Below are 19184 nucleotides of genomic sequence, written 5' to 3' on the forward strand. Positions count from 1 at the left end.
CGCGTCAGCTACTATGGCTATTTGCGCCCTTATCTAAAATTCTTAATGTAACAAATACATAAATAATATAATAATCAGAGTGCTAAAAGAACTAAAAAGCGTTGTCACCATAAAACGAGGCACACAAATGCAGTATACATAAGGTGATTTCTACAGAATCATAAAAGTGAGCAATTCTACCACACTAGGTGGTATTCAAGACGAACAAATAAAACAATAAAACTAAGGCCACCAGAGATAACTTGTCAATCATATTTTAAAACCATAACATTTTATAAAATATTCGGATGTATAAAGTCCGAAATGTCAACAATGTAAAATCAAATATAAAACAACAAATGTAACCTCCGGATGTAAAGGGTCTGGAGGATGAGTAAAACGGATCAATAAAAAACTAAATCACCTTATCCAAACCTGTATTTGATAAAAAATCTCAGAACTGCATTTGCACAATTAAAATCATTTCCAAGAGCGTCACGTAATGTCGGCCGAATTCCATATTGACTCCGTGCATGGTCATATTTCCTGCAACGCAATAAAAAGTGTTCCACCGTAAGTGGAACTGGATGGATGGATGGATGGATGGATGGATGGATGGATGGATGGCTGGACGAAAGAACGAAATAATTAATTAATTAATTAATTAGTTAATGAACGAATATATGTAGGAATGAAAGAATGAGCCTATTAATTAATTAAGAAATAGAAGAATGGACGAAGTAATGAAAGAATGAGCGAATGGATAAATGGATGAACAAATTAATTAAGAAATAAATAAAGAAAAAAGAAAAAAGGAAGGAAAAAAGAAGGAAAAACAAAGAAGAGAATAAAAATAAAAAGGAGTGCGAGAGGGTGGGTGAGTGGATGAATGGATGGATGGACGGATGGATGCATGCATGAACGGACGGATGGACGGACGGATTGACGGATGGATGGATGGATGGAAGGATGGACGTGGACGGACGGATGGACATGAACGGGTGGACGGACGGACGGATGGATGGGTGAATGGACGGATGGACATGTACGGACGGACATGGACGGATGGACGGACGGATTGACGGACGGATGGACGAATGGACGGACGGACGGATGGATGGATGGATGGATGGATGAATGAGTAGATGGATTGATGGATGGATGGATGGATGAAAAAGCGAATGAAATAAATTAATGAATATTTAACGAGTCACTTAGTAGGCCTATAGGCTTGCGGATGAAGGAAAGAAAGAAAATAAGAGTGAAGAAATAAAGGAACGAACAAAAAAGGATCGCATGTAAGAATTGATTAATGAAGAAACGAACAAATGAATGAATGAATAAATAAACGAATGAATTAATTGATGAGATGAGTTAACGAACAAATGGATAAGAAAACAAACAATGAGTACAAAAGAACGAATTGATAAACAAACGAACGAACTAATAAACAAATTATTAATGAATGAAGAGACAAACGAAGAGCGAAGGAGCTAGAGAACGGAAAAATGAAAGCAAACACAAACAAAATACGTAGCAGTACGTACTTTACTTGTTTGTACCGATGATATAAGAATGTAATTATGAAATATGAATTATGTATGATATATAATTATAATATTTCCCTTGACCCGTCGTGGATGAGACATCAGTAGTCTACTTACTATAAACAAGAGAGTATCGTGTTTATAAAAGTATAGCCACTGTATAATTATCTAACATACGACGTCGTAACAAGCACCGTATTTTTCGTTGAGGTCCAAAAAATCAGAGTTTGAGGATCCTTGTTTAGTTTTAATAAATTTGGAAGCATATATACAAGCTAATGTGATTGAGAAATATTGGTAACGGACTTGTTGCAGGGTTCTCGGACGCCGACAAGACGTGGCTGCCGCTGCATCCCGACTTCCAGACTGTGAACGTGGAGACACAGTCGCAGGGGACGAGCCACCTGAACGTGTACAAGGCACTGGTCAGGGCCCGCGGGGACGTCTCCGTCATGTACGGCGCGCTCAACATGAGGGTCCTCAATGACGCCGTGTTCGCCTTCTCCAGGTCAATACACGATCAGAATTGAGCTGTTAATCTAACAGTGTCGCGGTTTATTATACTGAATTTATAACTTGTGTTGCCTTCGCTTTAGAACATGCCATTAGGAAAGTTCAGGATAACCGTGCGTTTTTTTTTAAAGCTCTTCATGCCCTTGCTGCAGCAAAATGAGGGTCGAAAAAAAACGTAAGTAGGTCAACTGACTGCAAAATGGTTGACAATTAATATTGGCTTCTGTATCTGCCGTAATAAATTTAATCTTAAAAGAATCAAACATGTTAAATAATTTCGACTTCTATGATAATGACATTGGATTATTATTACTAGACGATTTTGACAATAATAAACGTTGCAAAAGACCAAAACACACATTCCGCCATGATGGATCGTGCAGCAAACTCGTAAAGCGAAGTTTTGATTTGCTGCACATTCGCTACAGCGCTGCTGCAGCGACGGTGAAGCAAATGTAATAAAAGAACGGTCTTGCTGCAGCGCTTTACGTCTTGCTTTAAAAAAAAACGCACGGATAACAGGCAGGGTTTGGAATTGAATGGGTTACATCAGCTTCTTGTCTATGCGGATGACGTGACTATGTTAGGAGAAAATCCACAAACGATTAGGGAAAACACGGGAATTTTACTGGAAGCAAGTAAAGCGATCGGTTTGGAAGTAAATCCCGAAAAGACAAAGTATATGATTATGTCTCGTGACCAGAATATTGTACGAAATGGAAATATAAAAATTGGAGATTTATCCTTCGAAGGGGTGGAGAAATTCAAATATCTTGGAGCAACAGTAACAAATATAAATGACACTCGGGAGGAAATTAAACGCAGAATAAATGTGGGAAATGCGTGTTATTATTCGGTTGAGTAGCTCTTATCATCTAGTCTGCTATCAAAAAATCTGAAAGTTAGAATTTATAAAACAGTTATATTACCGGTTTTTCTGTATGGTTGTGAAACTTGGACTCTCACTCTGAGAGAGGAACATAGGTTAAGGGTGTTTGAGAATAAGGTTCTTAGGAAAATATTTGGGGCTAAGCGGGATGAAGTTACAGGAGAATGGAGAAAGTTACACAACGCAGAACTGCACGCATTGTATTCTTCACCTGACATAATTAGGAACATTAAATCCAGACGTTTGAGATGGGCAGGGCAAGTAGCACGTATGGGCGAATCCAGAAATGCATATAGAGTGTTAGTTGGGAGACCTGAGGGGAAAAAGACCTTTAGGGAGGCCGAGACGTAGATGGGAGGATAATATTAAAATGGATTTGAGGGAGGTGGGATATGATGATAGAGACTGGATTAATCTTGCACAGGATAGGGACCGATGGCGGGCTTATGTGAGGGCGGCAATGAACCTTCGGGTTCCTTAAAAGCCATTTGTAAGTAAGTAAGTAAGTAAGTAAGTTGGTCCAGGCAACACAGGAGTTTCCTGTGGGTACTCCAGTTCCCTTGTGACATACCAACATAATTGTACAAAAACATTCATAACGAGTGAAACATGCAACCAACACCTGTAGTGCACTCTGGATAGTCTCTGACGAACTAAATGCTTCACTCTTCTGAAAACTAGCGACATCTATGAGTCGCTCTTATGGCCAGCGCTAATAACAAGTTAAGGGCAAAGATATTTATTTATTTATTTATTTATTTATTTATTTATTTATTTATTTATTTATTTATTTATTTATTTATTTATTTATTTATTTATTTATTTATTTATTTATTTATTTATTTATTTATTTATTTATTTATTTGCTTAGCTGTTTACTAATTTATTTATTTATTTGTTTATTCATTCATTCTATTTACTTATTCTGATTGATGCAGGAACTCAGTCGTACATAATTTTGTCCGTATCTACGATAAATACAGTACCGTCCTGGAACACAACAATGGTACACGATACAGCTATTAAAAGAACATTGTAGAAGTAACATAAACCGTTCGTAGATAGCTGCAGTGACTTGACTTCAAACTTCAGTACAGCAAAATATAAATAAACGAGATACTACATTATGGAGTACAAAATTTGAATGGACCATGTTTGTGTTTCAGGACCATAGTCCTGGGAAATGACAGAATGTTAATAATTTAATATTGGTTAGGAAGTATCATTAAGGTAGGCCTATAGATCCTAAAGGAAAGAATTTTTCTTTGTTTGTGTAAATGGTTCCTAACATCCTACTCTACTGGTTTGCAAAGTTTCAAGAGCGTAAGGCAATTGGAAACCCTCCTAATGACGTTATAATTAAAGGTCCGTCAATTTCAATTTCAACGTCAATTTTCTTCGCTATATTATTTGTGAATTTCTCTTCATCCAAATCAAATCACTAAGACTTATAATTTTATAGCTAAAGAGCTGAATTTTTTCTTCATATTCACTAGGCCATGCTTAACAACTTTGCACGTGAATTTTTTTCTAACTCTCCAACTTTTAAAAGAAAAAAATATATATGTTACATAAACAAAAGAATTTTAAAAAATTGGGAGTTGTTTTACAAATATTTTTTCTCTGTAATCTAGCCTTACTTATAGACCTGAAAATAAATGCATATGCCTAGTTCTGCTTCAAACATAGCAGTGGTGCTGTATAAAAGTATTCAGACTGATTGGATGAAATTTGTATGAGAAGCAGAATTTTGAAAATTTGCCCCCCCCTTTCTATTTATTTATTTTATGTCGCTTTAACTTAGGAAGTCATATCGCGACAATACATAAACAATTCTTACAGTTTACACAGAGTTTACTGTATTACAATAATCATTTTAGATATTACATTTTTAAATGTTGATTGCTTTCAGAAATTTAATTTTCAACTGAATAATGGATTGAATAATTTCAAGGAAAAATTGTTCCGGCGCCATGTATCGATTCTGGGACCCTTCGCTTAGCGCACGAATGCTCTACCGACTGGGCTACCCCAGGAACTATACACGACACCGTCACAATTTTTCCTTTATATCCACACAACTCAAATGGACTGACAAGACGCCAGAACCCAACATTTGAGTGCACACAATTCTGTATGACTTAAATTGTGACTTTCTGTTAACGTACCTCCAGTAACGAATGTATTATGCAAATCTGGCTTTCAGATAGTAGCTCCCTGTAAAGCAGGTTGAATAATTTCAAAGAAAAATTGTTCCGGGGCCGGGTATCGATCCCGGGACCCTTCGCTTAGCGCGCGAACGCTCTACTGACTGAGCTACCCCAGGAACTATACACGACACCGTCACAATTTTTCCTTTTTATATCCACACAACTCACATGAGCTGACAAGACGCCAGAACTCAACTGTGAGTGCTCACAATTACTGTGTGACTTTAAATTGTGGCTTTCTGTTAACGTACCTCCAGTAACGAATGTATTATACAAATCTGGCTTTCAGGTAGTAGCTCCCTGTAAAGCAGGTTTGAATTATTTCAAAGAAAAGTTGTTCCGGGGCCGGGTATCGATCCCGGGACCCTTCACTTAGCGCGCGAACGCTTTCCCGACTGAGCTACCCCAGGAACTATACACGACACCGTCACAATTTTTCCCTTATATCCACACACCTCAAATGGACTGACAAGACGCCAGAACCCAACATTTGAGTGCACACAATTCTGTGTGACTTAAATTGTGGCTTTCTGTTAACGTACCTCCAGTAACGAATGTATTATGCAAATCTGGCTTTCAGATAGTAGCTCCCTGTAAAGCAGGTTTGAATGATTAAAAGGAAAGTTCTATACCGGGCCCCGGAACAATAATTTTTCCTTGAAATTATTCAAACCTGCTTTACAGGAAGCTACTACTGAAAGCCAGATTTGCATGCATGATTGTTTAGAACTGTTGATAAGTCTGTTGGTATATGGAATTGATCTCGATGAAGGTTATGTTATGGACATTCAGAAATTAAATGGCATACACAGATCCTACTATGGCTATTGGTGCATGTTGGAGGAAGAGTTCTATCTAGAAGATAAGAATGTGTAATTTTGGTGTGACCAACTCGCAGTCTGGTGATTATAACTTGATCTTGACGTTTAAAATTCTGAAATGCTGTATTATTTCGTGAAGTTTGCTGGATGATGACTCTGTCCATGATGTTTGCCAATGGTTGTGCAGTTTTCTGGATTTATATTTAATGGCGTCTGTATAAGGAATAGATGTTAAGATATGCAATGGAAGTCGTGTAGCTTCTTTTGCTGCAGGATCTTCAATTGAGAAGGGATCGCCCCTTATTTTTAAATTGGATAACAGAAAAAATAAATGTAGGTAAGCCTATAATGAAAGTGCGTGGTGCTCCAGACGATGCTATTCATTCGACTGTCGTTTCAGTTCAGGTTCTTCCCATGTTTCATCGATTGCAATGATACTATTCAGCATGCTATTTTCTTTTCGGTAAAATATCTCCAGATAAATATCACGTGTCTCATAGCGAGTCCACTCCTGTACCACAGTCTAGTATACAGTAGAACCCCTATTATCCGTGGTAATGAAGGGGATGGGCTGAATGATTAACCGAAAAAATCGGATAATCCGTACCATAAAAGATTTTCGTAAATCTAGTGAATAATATTTACACTTTCGTAATTCCTTTCGTGGTTTTGACGGTGTTGCGTTTAATATGCTAGATAGTGGATCAGAAGCTCACTAATTTATGTCTGGTTATCAACGACGGGTTTTTAAGGGGGCAAGGAAACTCCTTGTAATGGCTGTCTGTGGAAAGATATCAGTATTGGAGGTCTCGTGTTGTAGATTTACGTACTTTCTACACTCTAATCTCATATTCTGATGACGTGAATATGTTAGGAGAACATACGCAAACGGTTAGGGAAAACACGGAAATTTTACTTGAAGCAAGTAAAGCGATCGGTTTGGAAGTAAATCCCGAAAAGACAAAGTATATGATTATGTCTCGTGACCAGAATATTGTACGAAATGGAAATATAAAAATTGGAGATTTATCCTTCGAACAGGTGGAAAAATTCAAATATCTTGGAGCAACAGTAACAAATAAAAATGACACTCGGGAGGAAATTAAACGCAGAATAAATATGGGAAATGCGTGTTATTATTCGGTTGAAAAGCTCTTATCATCCAGTCTGCTGTCCAAAAATCTGAAAGTTAGAATTTATAAAACACTTATATTACCGGTTGTTCTGTATGGTTGTGAAACTTGGACTCTCACTCTGAGAGAGGAACATAGGTTAAGGGTGTTTGAGAATAAGGCGCTTAGGAAAATATTTGGGGCTAAGCGGGATGAAGTTACAGGAGAATGGAGAAAGTTACACAACACAGAACTGCACGCATTGTATTCTTCACCTGACATAATTAGGAACTTAAAATCCAGACGTTTGAGATGGGCAGGGCATGTAGCACGTATGGGCGAATCCAGAAATATATATAGAGTGTTAGTTGGGACACCGGAGGGAAAAAGATCTTTAGGGAGGCCGAGACGTAGATGGGAGGATAATATTAAAATGGATTTGAGGGAGGTGGGGTATGATGATAGAGACTGGATTAATCTTGCTCAGGATAGGGACCGATGGCGGGCTTATGTGAGGGCGGCAATGAACCTTCGGGTTCCTTAAAGGCCATTTGTAAGTAAGTAAGTAATCTCATATTCTGATGCGAGATGAGCTACGGTTTATCTTTCCCCAAACCACTCAATTATTTACACTTTTTTTTTTCGATTCTTAGCACAATGAGTGTTCGTTTGACACCCGAAGAAAATATTTCCTATAGAAGTTATACGGTACGACAATTCGCACAATAGACCATACTGTGTAAGGGAAGAGGCTTGTAATAACCCTCTATAGAAAAAAAAATAACGTGCTAATACAATGTGCAATACTTCATATATTTTTGCGGCAAAAAAGTGAGAGAAAGACAGACGGTTAATCCAGCAATCGGTTAATAGGGTGACGGATAATCGGGGTTCTACTGTATACAGTCACGAAGCTCAATACTTAGTAAATATGCATCCATAGATAGTTGTTAACCACTAGGATCGCTAATATCGCCTCATTACAGACAATGCGAAATTGTACCGGCACAGTCAATTGTTCCTAGCACCCTCACAACTCAAGCTTCGTGACTGTATACTAGACTGTGCCTGTATCTCTCCCAAGTGTTATGGCATTTACTTTGTAAGAGTCTAAATTCTGTCTTAGAATTCGGTGCACTTGCATCCAGTCATTAATGCCCACTATTCATAATCATAGAAATATATGTAAGAAGAGCCTATATTGAAAGAAGAGGGCATTTGTTTATGTTCCAGGTCGTACAGTGGTAACAGGAGTTACGTAGTGGCTGTGAACTGGAGCAACACGTCGGTCACCGTGGATCTGCGAACTTTCGACGATGTTCCAGACATCGCTGAAGTGTTCGTCACGAGCGTCAACTACAGTGGTGCCCCCACCAAGACATTGTGAGTACAGACAGAAGCAGCTATTTTACACTTAATTCGGAATTTCTTCTGAAACTGACCATGATATGCACAACGATTAAGGCGGAACTTTTTGAAGTTTTGTAGAAGCCATTGTCGCATGTTCGATTCCCGCAAAATACACAGAAAGAACCGCAAATAATGTAATTAATTTAAGGAAGTTATTCTTTGAGATATTTGAAACAAAAATGTTTAATATGATTTTGTTCATTTTTGCTCCCTTTTCGAGAGAAAAATTATTTTATATTAAACATCTCACGGCGTGTTTTGGGAAAGCCATTTTATATAATTCTCAATATGCTCTCTCAATTCAAGAGAGCATTGTATTATGATAATCAGTGAGGGAACTGAGACGGTATGCGACGGTATGGAATACCGCCACTGGCTTCTATGGCCAGAAGACATAGGCTACCGTTAGTGAAAAATGACATACCGTCATGAAAAAATGTGATCCGTAAAAATTTGTTTCTACATTTCTTCACAACAAAGAGTACATCTGTTTGCTTCGTAAATCGAAACCACAGCCTTCTGGAACTGTATTCAACGTGTATTTAGACACGTTTATTTGATAAGTCAACCCCCGGAATGTTTACAACGGTAGTATTTCAAGTATACAAGGCCGTGGTCTGTAGCTTGTGGTGGCCATTGTCGCCAATTTAGTGATGTCATTTTTGTTCTTGTTTGCACTTTTTATTTATAATTAAGTAAGGCACTTTGAACCTTTAACATTATTTTAAGTAATAAATCTCAATGAAGATTGCAAAATAATCTAGTAAATAACTGAAGTAAATTGAAATTATTTTATTGAGAAATTTAATGTGTTGCGTAAGCTTCAAAGATTCGCGTTACTGACTGCACAAAACAATTTATTGAATACATCATGTATGTTTATGTTGTAAGGGAGGGGGTATGTTTTTTTTAAATCGAGGTATGCCAGGGGAAAATCTTGGGGTAGCATACCGCCTCTGGTTTTTTCCCACTTCCCTCACTGATGATAATAAGTGATTGAAATATTTTTTTTAGTTTTGCTCTTCAAATGTGCAGAAATTTGATTGCAACAAATGTAACGTTGAAAAATTACTTTTGCAGAACGAAAAGTTACATTTGTTCGGATCAAATTTCTGAACATTTAAAGAACAAAACTAAAATTTGTTCAATCATTTATTATCATAACACACTACTCTCTTAAATTGAATGAGAATATTGGGATTTCAATCAATAGTTTTGTCAAATAAAGCTATGAAATGTTTCATATCGTCGGTTTACAAGCAAAACACATTAAGTCAAAAATATTACCTTTGAGAAAAAGGTGTTTGAAAACTCTTGACAAAATTGAATTATCAAAATATTATTTTTAGTAAGTTGTTTATTTTTATGTGTATTTCATTTTTAATTCTAAGTTTATACACATAATTACATTATGTATAATTGTACGCCTTTTTCTCAGAATTAATAGATCTCGCAATGAGGATCATTTTTCGTAAAACAACCCATGTTCTCCGATGCCTTGTTTAGGAGCTAAGCGACATCGAAAAAAAAGATAGGTTTTAGTGACATTAACAATTATGAAGCATTAAGGTCAGAAGAAACTACAGTTCAAAAGTATTGGAAAGCACGACTGCTAATGGCTTCATTGCCAGATGCAAGGCACTAGACAACAACAACAACAATTATGAAATAAATAATTTTTCAAGTATGTTTGCTGACAAGTTGAAGGTGTTCAAAGTGTCTATTCTGAACCTGATTACATTCATTACACCGTCGTAGCAATGGTTATCGGCCTGTGTCGCATTTGATCAAAAGCAGCTAATACTCTCTAGTGTCAATTCCAGTGGTGTATTACTTCACATGTCGCAAAAGAAAAAAAAAAGATCAAGTGCGTGAAGTCGGGTGATCACGCTGGCTACGCAACAGGACCGTTTCTCCCCATCCATTGCTCCCCGTAGATGTTGTCCAGATGTGCTCGTACAACCAGGTTGAAGTGCGTTGGGAAGAGCACTCTGTTCAAACAGGGCAGCAAAATGACAGGAAACATGTAACCTGTCCGCAAGGGTACTTGAAGAAATAAATGAATAATTCATTTCATGATTAACTGTAAATATTAGCCTACTAAAACCTGTCGCACATTTTTCCACTAACCAAAAACAAAAATTCCTCATTTATGAGTCTTTGCATAAAAGAGGTTCAAATCATTTTCTTCTGCGGACTTGCATTTCACATGTGTATTTAAAAATGTATTTAATTTCTTATCGTTTTTACTGCGTATAGTTGCCCCATTCCTAAGATTATATCCATCAGTTCGTCTTATACTACTAGGTTCAAAAAGTTCCCGGAATTTTACTACCATTTTTCGTATTAATATATAACAAGGGATATTATAAATTTGTTTTGTTGGTAACATTCATGATGTCATTTCCTTAAAGTTTGTTGATAATGGCAATTATTGGTTTTGAGTTGTAGGCAATTGTTTATCATAGTGTTTCGTTTGTTCGTCGCATTTTGTAATTATGTCCACAGAGCAAAGTACAAACATCAAGTTCTGTGTTTTGCTGGGGACATGATCAGTATGGCTGATGAAGATGGTGATTTCTTAAACAAAATGAAACTGGTGCTACTTGTACGACCCAGTCCCTAAACGACAGTCATCTGAGTGGAAATCGAAAACATCTCCTCGGAAGCAAAAATTTCCTAGGGACACTTCCAAAGGCAAAGTTATTTTAAATGTTATGTTTTATTTAACGACGCTCGCAACTGCAGAGGTTATATCAGCATCGCCGGATGTGCCGGAATTTTGTCCCGCAGGAGTTCTTTTTCATGCCAGTAAATCTACTGACATGAGCCTGTCGCATTTAAGCACACTTAAAGCAAAGTTATGTTGGAAGTTTTCTTCGACTCTCAGGGTCTCATGCACCATGAGTTCATTCCAGAAGGTCGTACTGTAACGAAAGAATTGTACGTAGAAACCCTCCGTCGCCTCTGAGACGCAGTGAGAAGGAAACGTCCAGAAAAGTGGGTAGAAAACAACTGGTTCCTTATGCATGACAATGCACCTGCTCATCGCGCAATTATTGTAAAGAATTTTCTTGCCAGGCACAACATAACTGCTTTGGATCACCCACCATACTCTCCTGATCTCTCACCACCTGATTACTTTCTGTTTCCCCGTCTGAAAAGTCATCTGAAAGGACGGAGATTCACTGCTGAAGAGGTTATCGCAAACGCGACGAGAGCACTAAGACGGGTTTCACAAAATGGCTTCCAGGAACTCTACACGCGTTGGCAAAAGTGTGTTGTTGCGGAAGGCAACTATTTTGAAGGGAATGCTGTAGAATAGTGTTTAAGGTACGTTGTTTCTATGATGCTAGCAAATTCCGGGAACTTTTTGAACCTAGTATGTATATCTTATCGACATTTTCGGTATTGAATTGAATTCAACGGTTGCATATTTTATATCACTGAAGTAGATTCGAATAGTTTATTCCGCAACTATAGTAAGGAAGACTACGAACCATAGGAAAATATTTTGTTCGCCTTTACGACTTCATGGCATGCCAAAGCAGTATGTAACACGAAGCAACATGCAGGAGATAACAGCCGTGATAACGGCAGCAATGCGGATATTGCGAAGTACTGGCATGGCGGTTGCCTCGGCAACCAGTTTCTGGAATACCAGCAGCTTCAAAGGGCAGCCATTTCCTTTCGTGGTTACAAAATAAATCTTTCCCACCAGCAGCCGATCTAGGTGATCTTAATGACCACTATATTTGCTTCTGTATCCAAATATCGCTGCTTCAAACCTAGGACGAAGGAAGATCCAAACAGTAGCAACAGTAACAAATATAAATTACACTCGGAAGGAAATTAAACGCAGAATAAATGTGGGAAATGCGTGTTATTATTCGGTTGAGAAGCTTTTATCATCTAGTCTGCTCTCAAAAAATCTGAAAGTTAGAATTTATAAAACAGTTATATTACCGGTTGTTCTGTATGGTTGTGAAATTTGGACTCTCACTCTGAGAGAGGAATAGAGATTAAGGGTGTTTGAGAATAAGGTTCTCAGGAAAATATTTGGGGCTAAGAGGGATGAAGTTACAGGAGAATGGAGAAAGTTACACAACACAGAACTGCACGCATTGTATTCTTCACCTGACATAATTAGGAACATTAAATTCAGACGTTTGAGATGGGCAGGGCATGTAGCACGTATGGGCGAATCCAGAAATGCATACCGTATAGAGTGTTTGTTGGGAGGGCGGAGGGAAAAAGACCTTTGGGGAGGCCGAGACGTAGATGGGAGGATAATATTAAAATGGATTTGAGGGAGGTGGGATATGATGATAGAGACTGGATTAATCTTTCTCAGGATAAGAACCGACGGCGGGCTTATGTGAGGGTGGCAATGAACCTCCGGGCTCCTTAAAAGCCACTTGTAAGTAAGTGTACGTATGACTATGTAGTCAGTTGGATCAATTCCAAAAATATTCCTCTTCCAATACATCCGCCGTCAAATTATCATATCTGTCGACATATTACAATGACAATGCAAATTTGTCCATCTATATTATTTTATGGGCGATAGTGAATAGAGAAAATGATAGAATGGTGACAAGAGAGATGGGAATACCGAAGAGACACTACCTATCCACCAAAAATCTCAGTTCGATACATGACAGAAAGCTGAAACCCAGGCTGCTTGGATAACGATGCTCCTTTGTTTAAGTATGGATTATGTAACTACAAACTAGTATGCCAAGTTATAAAGTCTTACATGACGTCATTCTTTATCTACGAAGTTTATGACAACTGTTATTTTGTTATGCGGAGATATAACGCAACAGAAAAACGCCAGATAAATAAAACCTAATCTACAAACTGCAGGATGAGATAAAAGAAGATTTTGAAAGCAGCAGTTCTGCTGAATAAAATTGAACCCCAGAAAACAAAAGCGAAATGGCACATTGAAAACATGATATTGGATGAAGATTTAAATACACCAGTTCAATAGAACATGTCTGCGAGGATGTAAACAAAATCGAAGAGGCACATTGAAGAAACCAGTTCAATAAAACAATATGTCTGCGACAATGTAAACAAAATCGAAATGGCACACTGAAGACATGATAATAGAGGAAGATTTGAATAGACTATTTCAATAGACCATGTCTGCAACGATATAAACAGAATCGAAGCGGCACAATAAAGACATGATAATAGAGGAAGATTAAAAAAAAATAACAGCGTAGGTAACTACAAAAAAAAAAAAACAAAATCGAAGCAACATAATGTTTGTTTATGTTTGTTTAATCAGCAGTCCGAAGACTGGTTGGATTGAAACTTCATAAGTAGACTTCGTTGAATTGCCACACGCAGCATGCAATCAGGTTGCCGATGTACGGTAGTATAGAGGAGGTGGGCGGCCGCCCGGTCTCGTAGTATAAGCAGTTCATGTTAAGAGTTGTGACCGGTCCAAACAGATAGAGCAGCTACAGCTAATGTATACCTATGTAAACACTTGTTTTTGCATTACTGTGGTTGGAATAGTCAAAGCTTAACATTTGTTCAGTGCAGACAAGAATTCAATCAAACATACTACAATGAGAGTGTTGCTGTTCCAAATAATTGCCTCTGGAATACTCTTACCCCCGCAGCCAGTCTTGACCCGTTGGGGAACGTTGTTGGATGCTGTTAATTATTATGCAGAACATTACGGCAAAATAATGGAGATAATTGATGCATTGGATAGCACAGACAGTTCCGCTGTTGCAGCTGTAAAATCATTGCCTTCTGAACAGCTATTGGAAGATATTCTGTTCATTGATTCTAATTTTAAAATCGTGTCCAGAAGCATCACCCTGTTAGAATCGTCTAAACTACAACCCTCAGAAGGTCTTAATATAGTGTATAAAGTATCACAAACCGTTATCCAAAATAACAATTCAGTAATTTCAGAAAAAGTGAAATGTAAGTTGAGAAACATTATTGCTAAAAATTCTGCCTATTCACAACTTCGTAATATAAATTATGTACCATCAGGTCACGACAAGACATCTGAAGTTGGTGTACTAAAAAGTAGTGACTTTGCGTTCTTCAAATATATACGTATTACATCGTGTGTTGTTGAACATACATTTTCCCAATATAAAAACTGTTTGAGTGACCATCGGAGGAGGTTCACTTTGCAGTCGCTCAAAATGTACGTAACTCTTCACTGCAATGCACATATTCAAGAATGATGTGAGTGTATTACATTAAATTTTAAGAGTTAATATATCTCACTATAAAATAATTGTGTATTTACATGTTTAGACGTTTCCTACTTCAATGATCATTCATTATATTTCTTGAATGTAGGATGCAGTTTTTATTGTAACCGTAGTATACTGTTCAGTGTTTACATTAGGGGCATACTCCATCCGTTGCACGCCCCCTTCTCATACAGTCTATACCGCGTGCGTAGTAAACCTTACGATTCTCGTGGCAATTCCACGAAGTCTACTCATAAGTAACACCAATAACCAATAAGGCATCACTCATGAGGCAACTAAGCCAAGAGATAATTAGGTAGGGAGGCCAGATCTTTTCCCCTCCATTTCATACATTGCTCACTAGTATTAAAACACTATAATGAGACTTGAGATGTACTGCCCGATAATAAATGTATCAGCCAGAACCTTGATCAGACATCCTAACATTGGCAATGGAAAAAAGGCAAAATAGGCATGCGAGCAAAAAATAAATAAACAAAGAAAAAAATAGAAGCTACACACTAACTCCAGCGATAGTAGGAGAATATTTTAAAGAACATAAATAACACTTCAATAGAAAAAGCATGCGAGGAAGCGAAAAAAAAATCGAAGCGATACACTATTGGCCGCGTCAACAGTGGAATATTATTAAAATAAAAACAGCAATTCAACATGATAGGCATTCAAGCAAATAAAATCTAGGATTACAATTAAAGAGGAGATGATAATCATATTCTGAAGAAGCTTATCAATGGAATACGCATGCACACCAACTTTCAAGAAAGTGAATCAGAAATTGCATTAACTGTCATAGAATATTACTTATTTACTTCCTTACTTATGGCTTTTAAGGAACCCGCAGGTTCATTTCCGCCCTCACATAAGCCCGCCATCGGTCCCTATCCAGTGCAAGATTAATCCTGTCTCTATCATCATATCCCACCTCCCACAAATCCAATTTAATATTATCCTCCCATCTACGTCTCGGCCTCCCCAAAGGTCTTTTTCCCTCCGCCCTCCCAACTAAAAACCCATATGTATTTCTGGATTCGACCATACATGCTACAGTACATGCCCTGCCCATCTCAAACGTCTGGATTTAATGTTCCTAATTATATTAGGTGAAGAATACAATACATGCAGTTCTGCGTTGTGTAATTTTCTCCATTCTCCTGTAACTTCATCCCTCTTAGCCCCAAATATTTTCCTAAGAACCTTATTCTCAAACACCCTTAACCTCTGTTCCTCTCTCAAAGTGAGAGTCCAAGTTTCACAACCATACAGAACAACCGGTAATATAACTGTTTTATAAATTCTAACTTTCAGATATTTTGACAGCAGACTAGATAACAAAAGCTTCTCAACCGAATAATAACAGGCATTTCCCATATTTATTCTACATTTAATTTCCTCCCGATTGTCATTTATGTCTGGATTCGCCCATACGTAAATAAATTCTAGATAAGGTCAGTCGGTTTATCTGTTACCTAATAATCAGATGAATTACTTTACAATCAATAGCTTTAGATTTTAATCAGTATTAATAAGATTTGTTACGTCACCCACTTCTCATTGTCATGTTATTATTGTGTTAATATTCCTCCTGGTCTTATTTTCATTCGATTTTTCTTGATTTTGTTGCAGGTCTATAAATTCTGTTTCGCTAGACGCAAGAGAAGGTATTGTCCTTTCATACATGCCAGAGATCAAAGACTGAGAAAATGTGTTATGTACACTTTGCAATAATACAACGGTTTATATTTTTCGTGTAATGTGTGTTATAAATGTTTTTATTTATTGTTTTAATAAAGAGTTTTTATTCATATCCTGATATTTTTATTTGTGCTTCGTTAAATTCGATAACTTTTACCAGAAATCCTTCCCTGTATCCTACCCTGCCTCTATGCAAATGAAATGTTAACAGAATACTGCATTCTTTATTCTGGCTGGCAATCCGCAGATCAATAGTAGCGTACTTCACGCTAAGTAGACGCAGATTGCATCATCCTTCTTCCTGACTTGATAATATGAAGCAGTTTTTTTAAAGATAGTTACAAAGGGTCATAGCTGTGACATTTCGCTCAACGCTTCTGATAACTGAGAGTAATAATTCCATAATAATCAACCAACCATTTACCACAATTGGCTAAACGCAACACGCGATTAAAGGATCCAATGCTACCATAATGACAAAATGGACATTATAAAGTTTAGCCAATAATTTGTAGTTATTTCATGATATCATTTGTAGTAACACATTTTAAAATTTCACTTTATATCAACTATTGTGATATGGATTAAACTCATTATTAAATTATCCATTTCTTTCACACAAACTTTTCACCGGCATTTGCATTATTAATGGCTGTTGCAAACTACAGTTGGCAGCACTGAACGTCAGCCTCGCACACGCCCAAGAGGGTATTTCGTCATCCAGATTCTTTCACTCGCTCCGCGGCCGTACAGCGAAGGTAAAGTAGTGTAGGGAGCTGAGTGGAGGTGTGTTACTTAAAGTTCGTAAAAAGAGATTGTGATAAGATTAACTCAAGATAGTTCACAATGGAAGGTGATAAAGAAAATTCGAAAGATATGGCTGACGGTAATATACAGTTGGTAGAAAAGCAAAGCGGCGACCACCTGCCAGAAAACTCCACAATGTTAAAGGAAAATGGGGAACCTGATGATGGGGCAGAGGAAAAATTGGTTGCGGAAGATGGAGCTTTAAAAACCAACAAAGACGCGTCTGAAGTCAAGTTTATCTCTGTGGATTCTCAAAATGGAGATGCGAAAATTGATATTGAAAATATGAAATTAGCATTTGCGGGAATGGGCAAAGAGGAGCTAATGAAATTCGCAAATGATCCATTTTGGGTTCGATTGAGGTGGTTTCTCTTTATATTTTTCTGGCTGCTTTGGGCTGCAATGCTGGCAGGTGCGATTGCTATCATTGTAATGGCCCCAAAATGTGCAGCTCCTGCCCCATTGAAATGGTGGGAACAAAGTCCGTTGTACCAGGTGTTCGTGCCAGCTTTCAAGGATGGTGGGGAAAAGCAAGACGGACGCGGCGATTTGAAAGGTAAGTCGTTAACACGTATTCTTTTGCATGTTTAAACTATACGGTATCTAAACTCTTAATGAAATCATCTATAGAATCCACGATAATTTACCTGAGTCTGCCCGAGTCGTTCTTGCATGTTCCGATAAGAGCACATTATATAAGTACAGAAAAAAGAGCCATGTAATAATTGTAAATAAATTTACAGCATAGTTAAATCGATACGAAACTAACCTCATCACTGTGGTATACAGTAGGCCTAGTAATCTGGAGGCTAATCAAGACTGGTAATTCAAAATAATAGGGCCTATTATGTTACTGTTGAATGTTTATAAAAGCCATACTGATAGACTTCTGACCTTAACCTGTGTTTATTCGGTATCTCTCCCCCCCCCCCCACTCGAATGAAGTTCAATTTTTTGAAAACAGTTTTGGGTTAACATTTCCTTCAATATTGTTATCGGTTGCTTGTGAGGTCTTCTAGTACAGAACTAGTTATGCGAAGGCCTACTTGCCAACCAACTACGGAAGAGTGATTGAGTGAAGTCTGAGATTACGTCATTGTTTAGTTGCTGAAATTTTTATTTGATCATCAATATCTGATAACACGAGACAAGCGTAGCCTATGTATTGGAAAGGTGTTCACAGTTTTTGACGAGAGAACGTTTTGCAGTCAATTGCTGATTCCCCCCCCCCCCCCGAACAGCGATGCAAATACGGTAGTTATTTTACTGAACATTCATATCATTCAGACGCTAAATAACCTAGATGTTGATACAGCGTCGTAAAATAACCCAATAAAATAAATTTACTGAACATTTTGTTACATTTAACGGTAAATTCATAGAAGACGGGCACCTAGTTGGATGTATTAAGTATTACCAACTTTTTTACTTTAGAGTTAAATGTTAGTGATTTTTTAGTGACTTTTATTTGTTAGTTCTAGGTTTTTATACGAGGTGTCGCCGTGATGTTGTTTCAATTTGATTGGTTATAGTTGTCATTTGTTCTTGAATTTTTGTTAATTTTGAATGGGTAATGACGTTGTCAGTTGTTCTTGGTTGTTTGACGTGAGTGGTGTTATACTGTTTTGATGGCTAAAGCTATTGGGAGTTTGTTATTTTGTGATTTTCCTTCAATTTGATTATCATCATTTGTTCTAGAATTTTCGTTAATTTTGAATGGATAATGACGTCAGTAAGTTGTTCTTGGTTGTTTGACGTGAGTGGTATTATATTGTGTTTGATGGCCAAAGTTATTGAAAGTTTGTCATTTTATGATATCTGTGAAAGATGTGTGAATATAGAACAGAGTACTAAATTTTGTGTCGATTTTGGTTTATTCTTTCGCTGGTGAATAAGAATTGTGTCGATTGTTGAAGAGAAAACTGTTCTTATGGTTCCAAGGAATTA

General features: G+C 37.4%; 2 protein-coding genes across 4 annotated transcripts in view; both read left to right on the plus strand.

Annotated features, from left to right (window-relative positions):
- The window catches only part of LOC138704568 (maltase 2-like), a 116172-nt gene extending 99630 nt beyond the window's left edge, over positions 1 to 16542 (plus strand). For all 3 annotated transcript variants that reach the window (XM_069832610.1, XM_069832609.1, XM_069832608.1), the window contains 3 exons: positions 1842 to 2034; positions 8305 to 8454; positions 16362 to 16542. In XM_069832610.1, the coding sequence (XP_069688711.1) occupies positions 1842 to 2034; positions 8305 to 8454; positions 16362 to 16434 (416 nt within the window). In that variant the 3' untranslated portion in view covers positions 16435 to 16542. The remainder of the gene's footprint in view (positions 1 to 1841; positions 2035 to 8304; positions 8455 to 16361) is intronic.
- A 595-nt stretch (positions 16543 to 17137) lies between these two features.
- Positions 17138 to 19184, plus strand: part of LOC138704569 (probable maltase) — a 39759-nt gene continuing 37712 nt past the window's right edge. Inside the window, exon 1 of the mRNA XM_069832611.1 lies at positions 17138 to 17793. Within this exon, the coding sequence (XP_069688712.1) occupies positions 17277 to 17793 (517 nt within the window). The 5' untranslated portion in view covers positions 17138 to 17276. The remainder of the gene's footprint in view (positions 17794 to 19184) is intronic.

The sequence above is a fragment of the Periplaneta americana genome, chromosome 8 (genome assembly GCF_040183065.1).
Source record: "Periplaneta americana isolate PAMFEO1 chromosome 8, P.americana_PAMFEO1_priV1, whole genome shotgun sequence".
NCBI lineage: Eukaryota > Metazoa > Arthropoda > Insecta > Blattodea > Blattidae > Periplaneta > Periplaneta americana.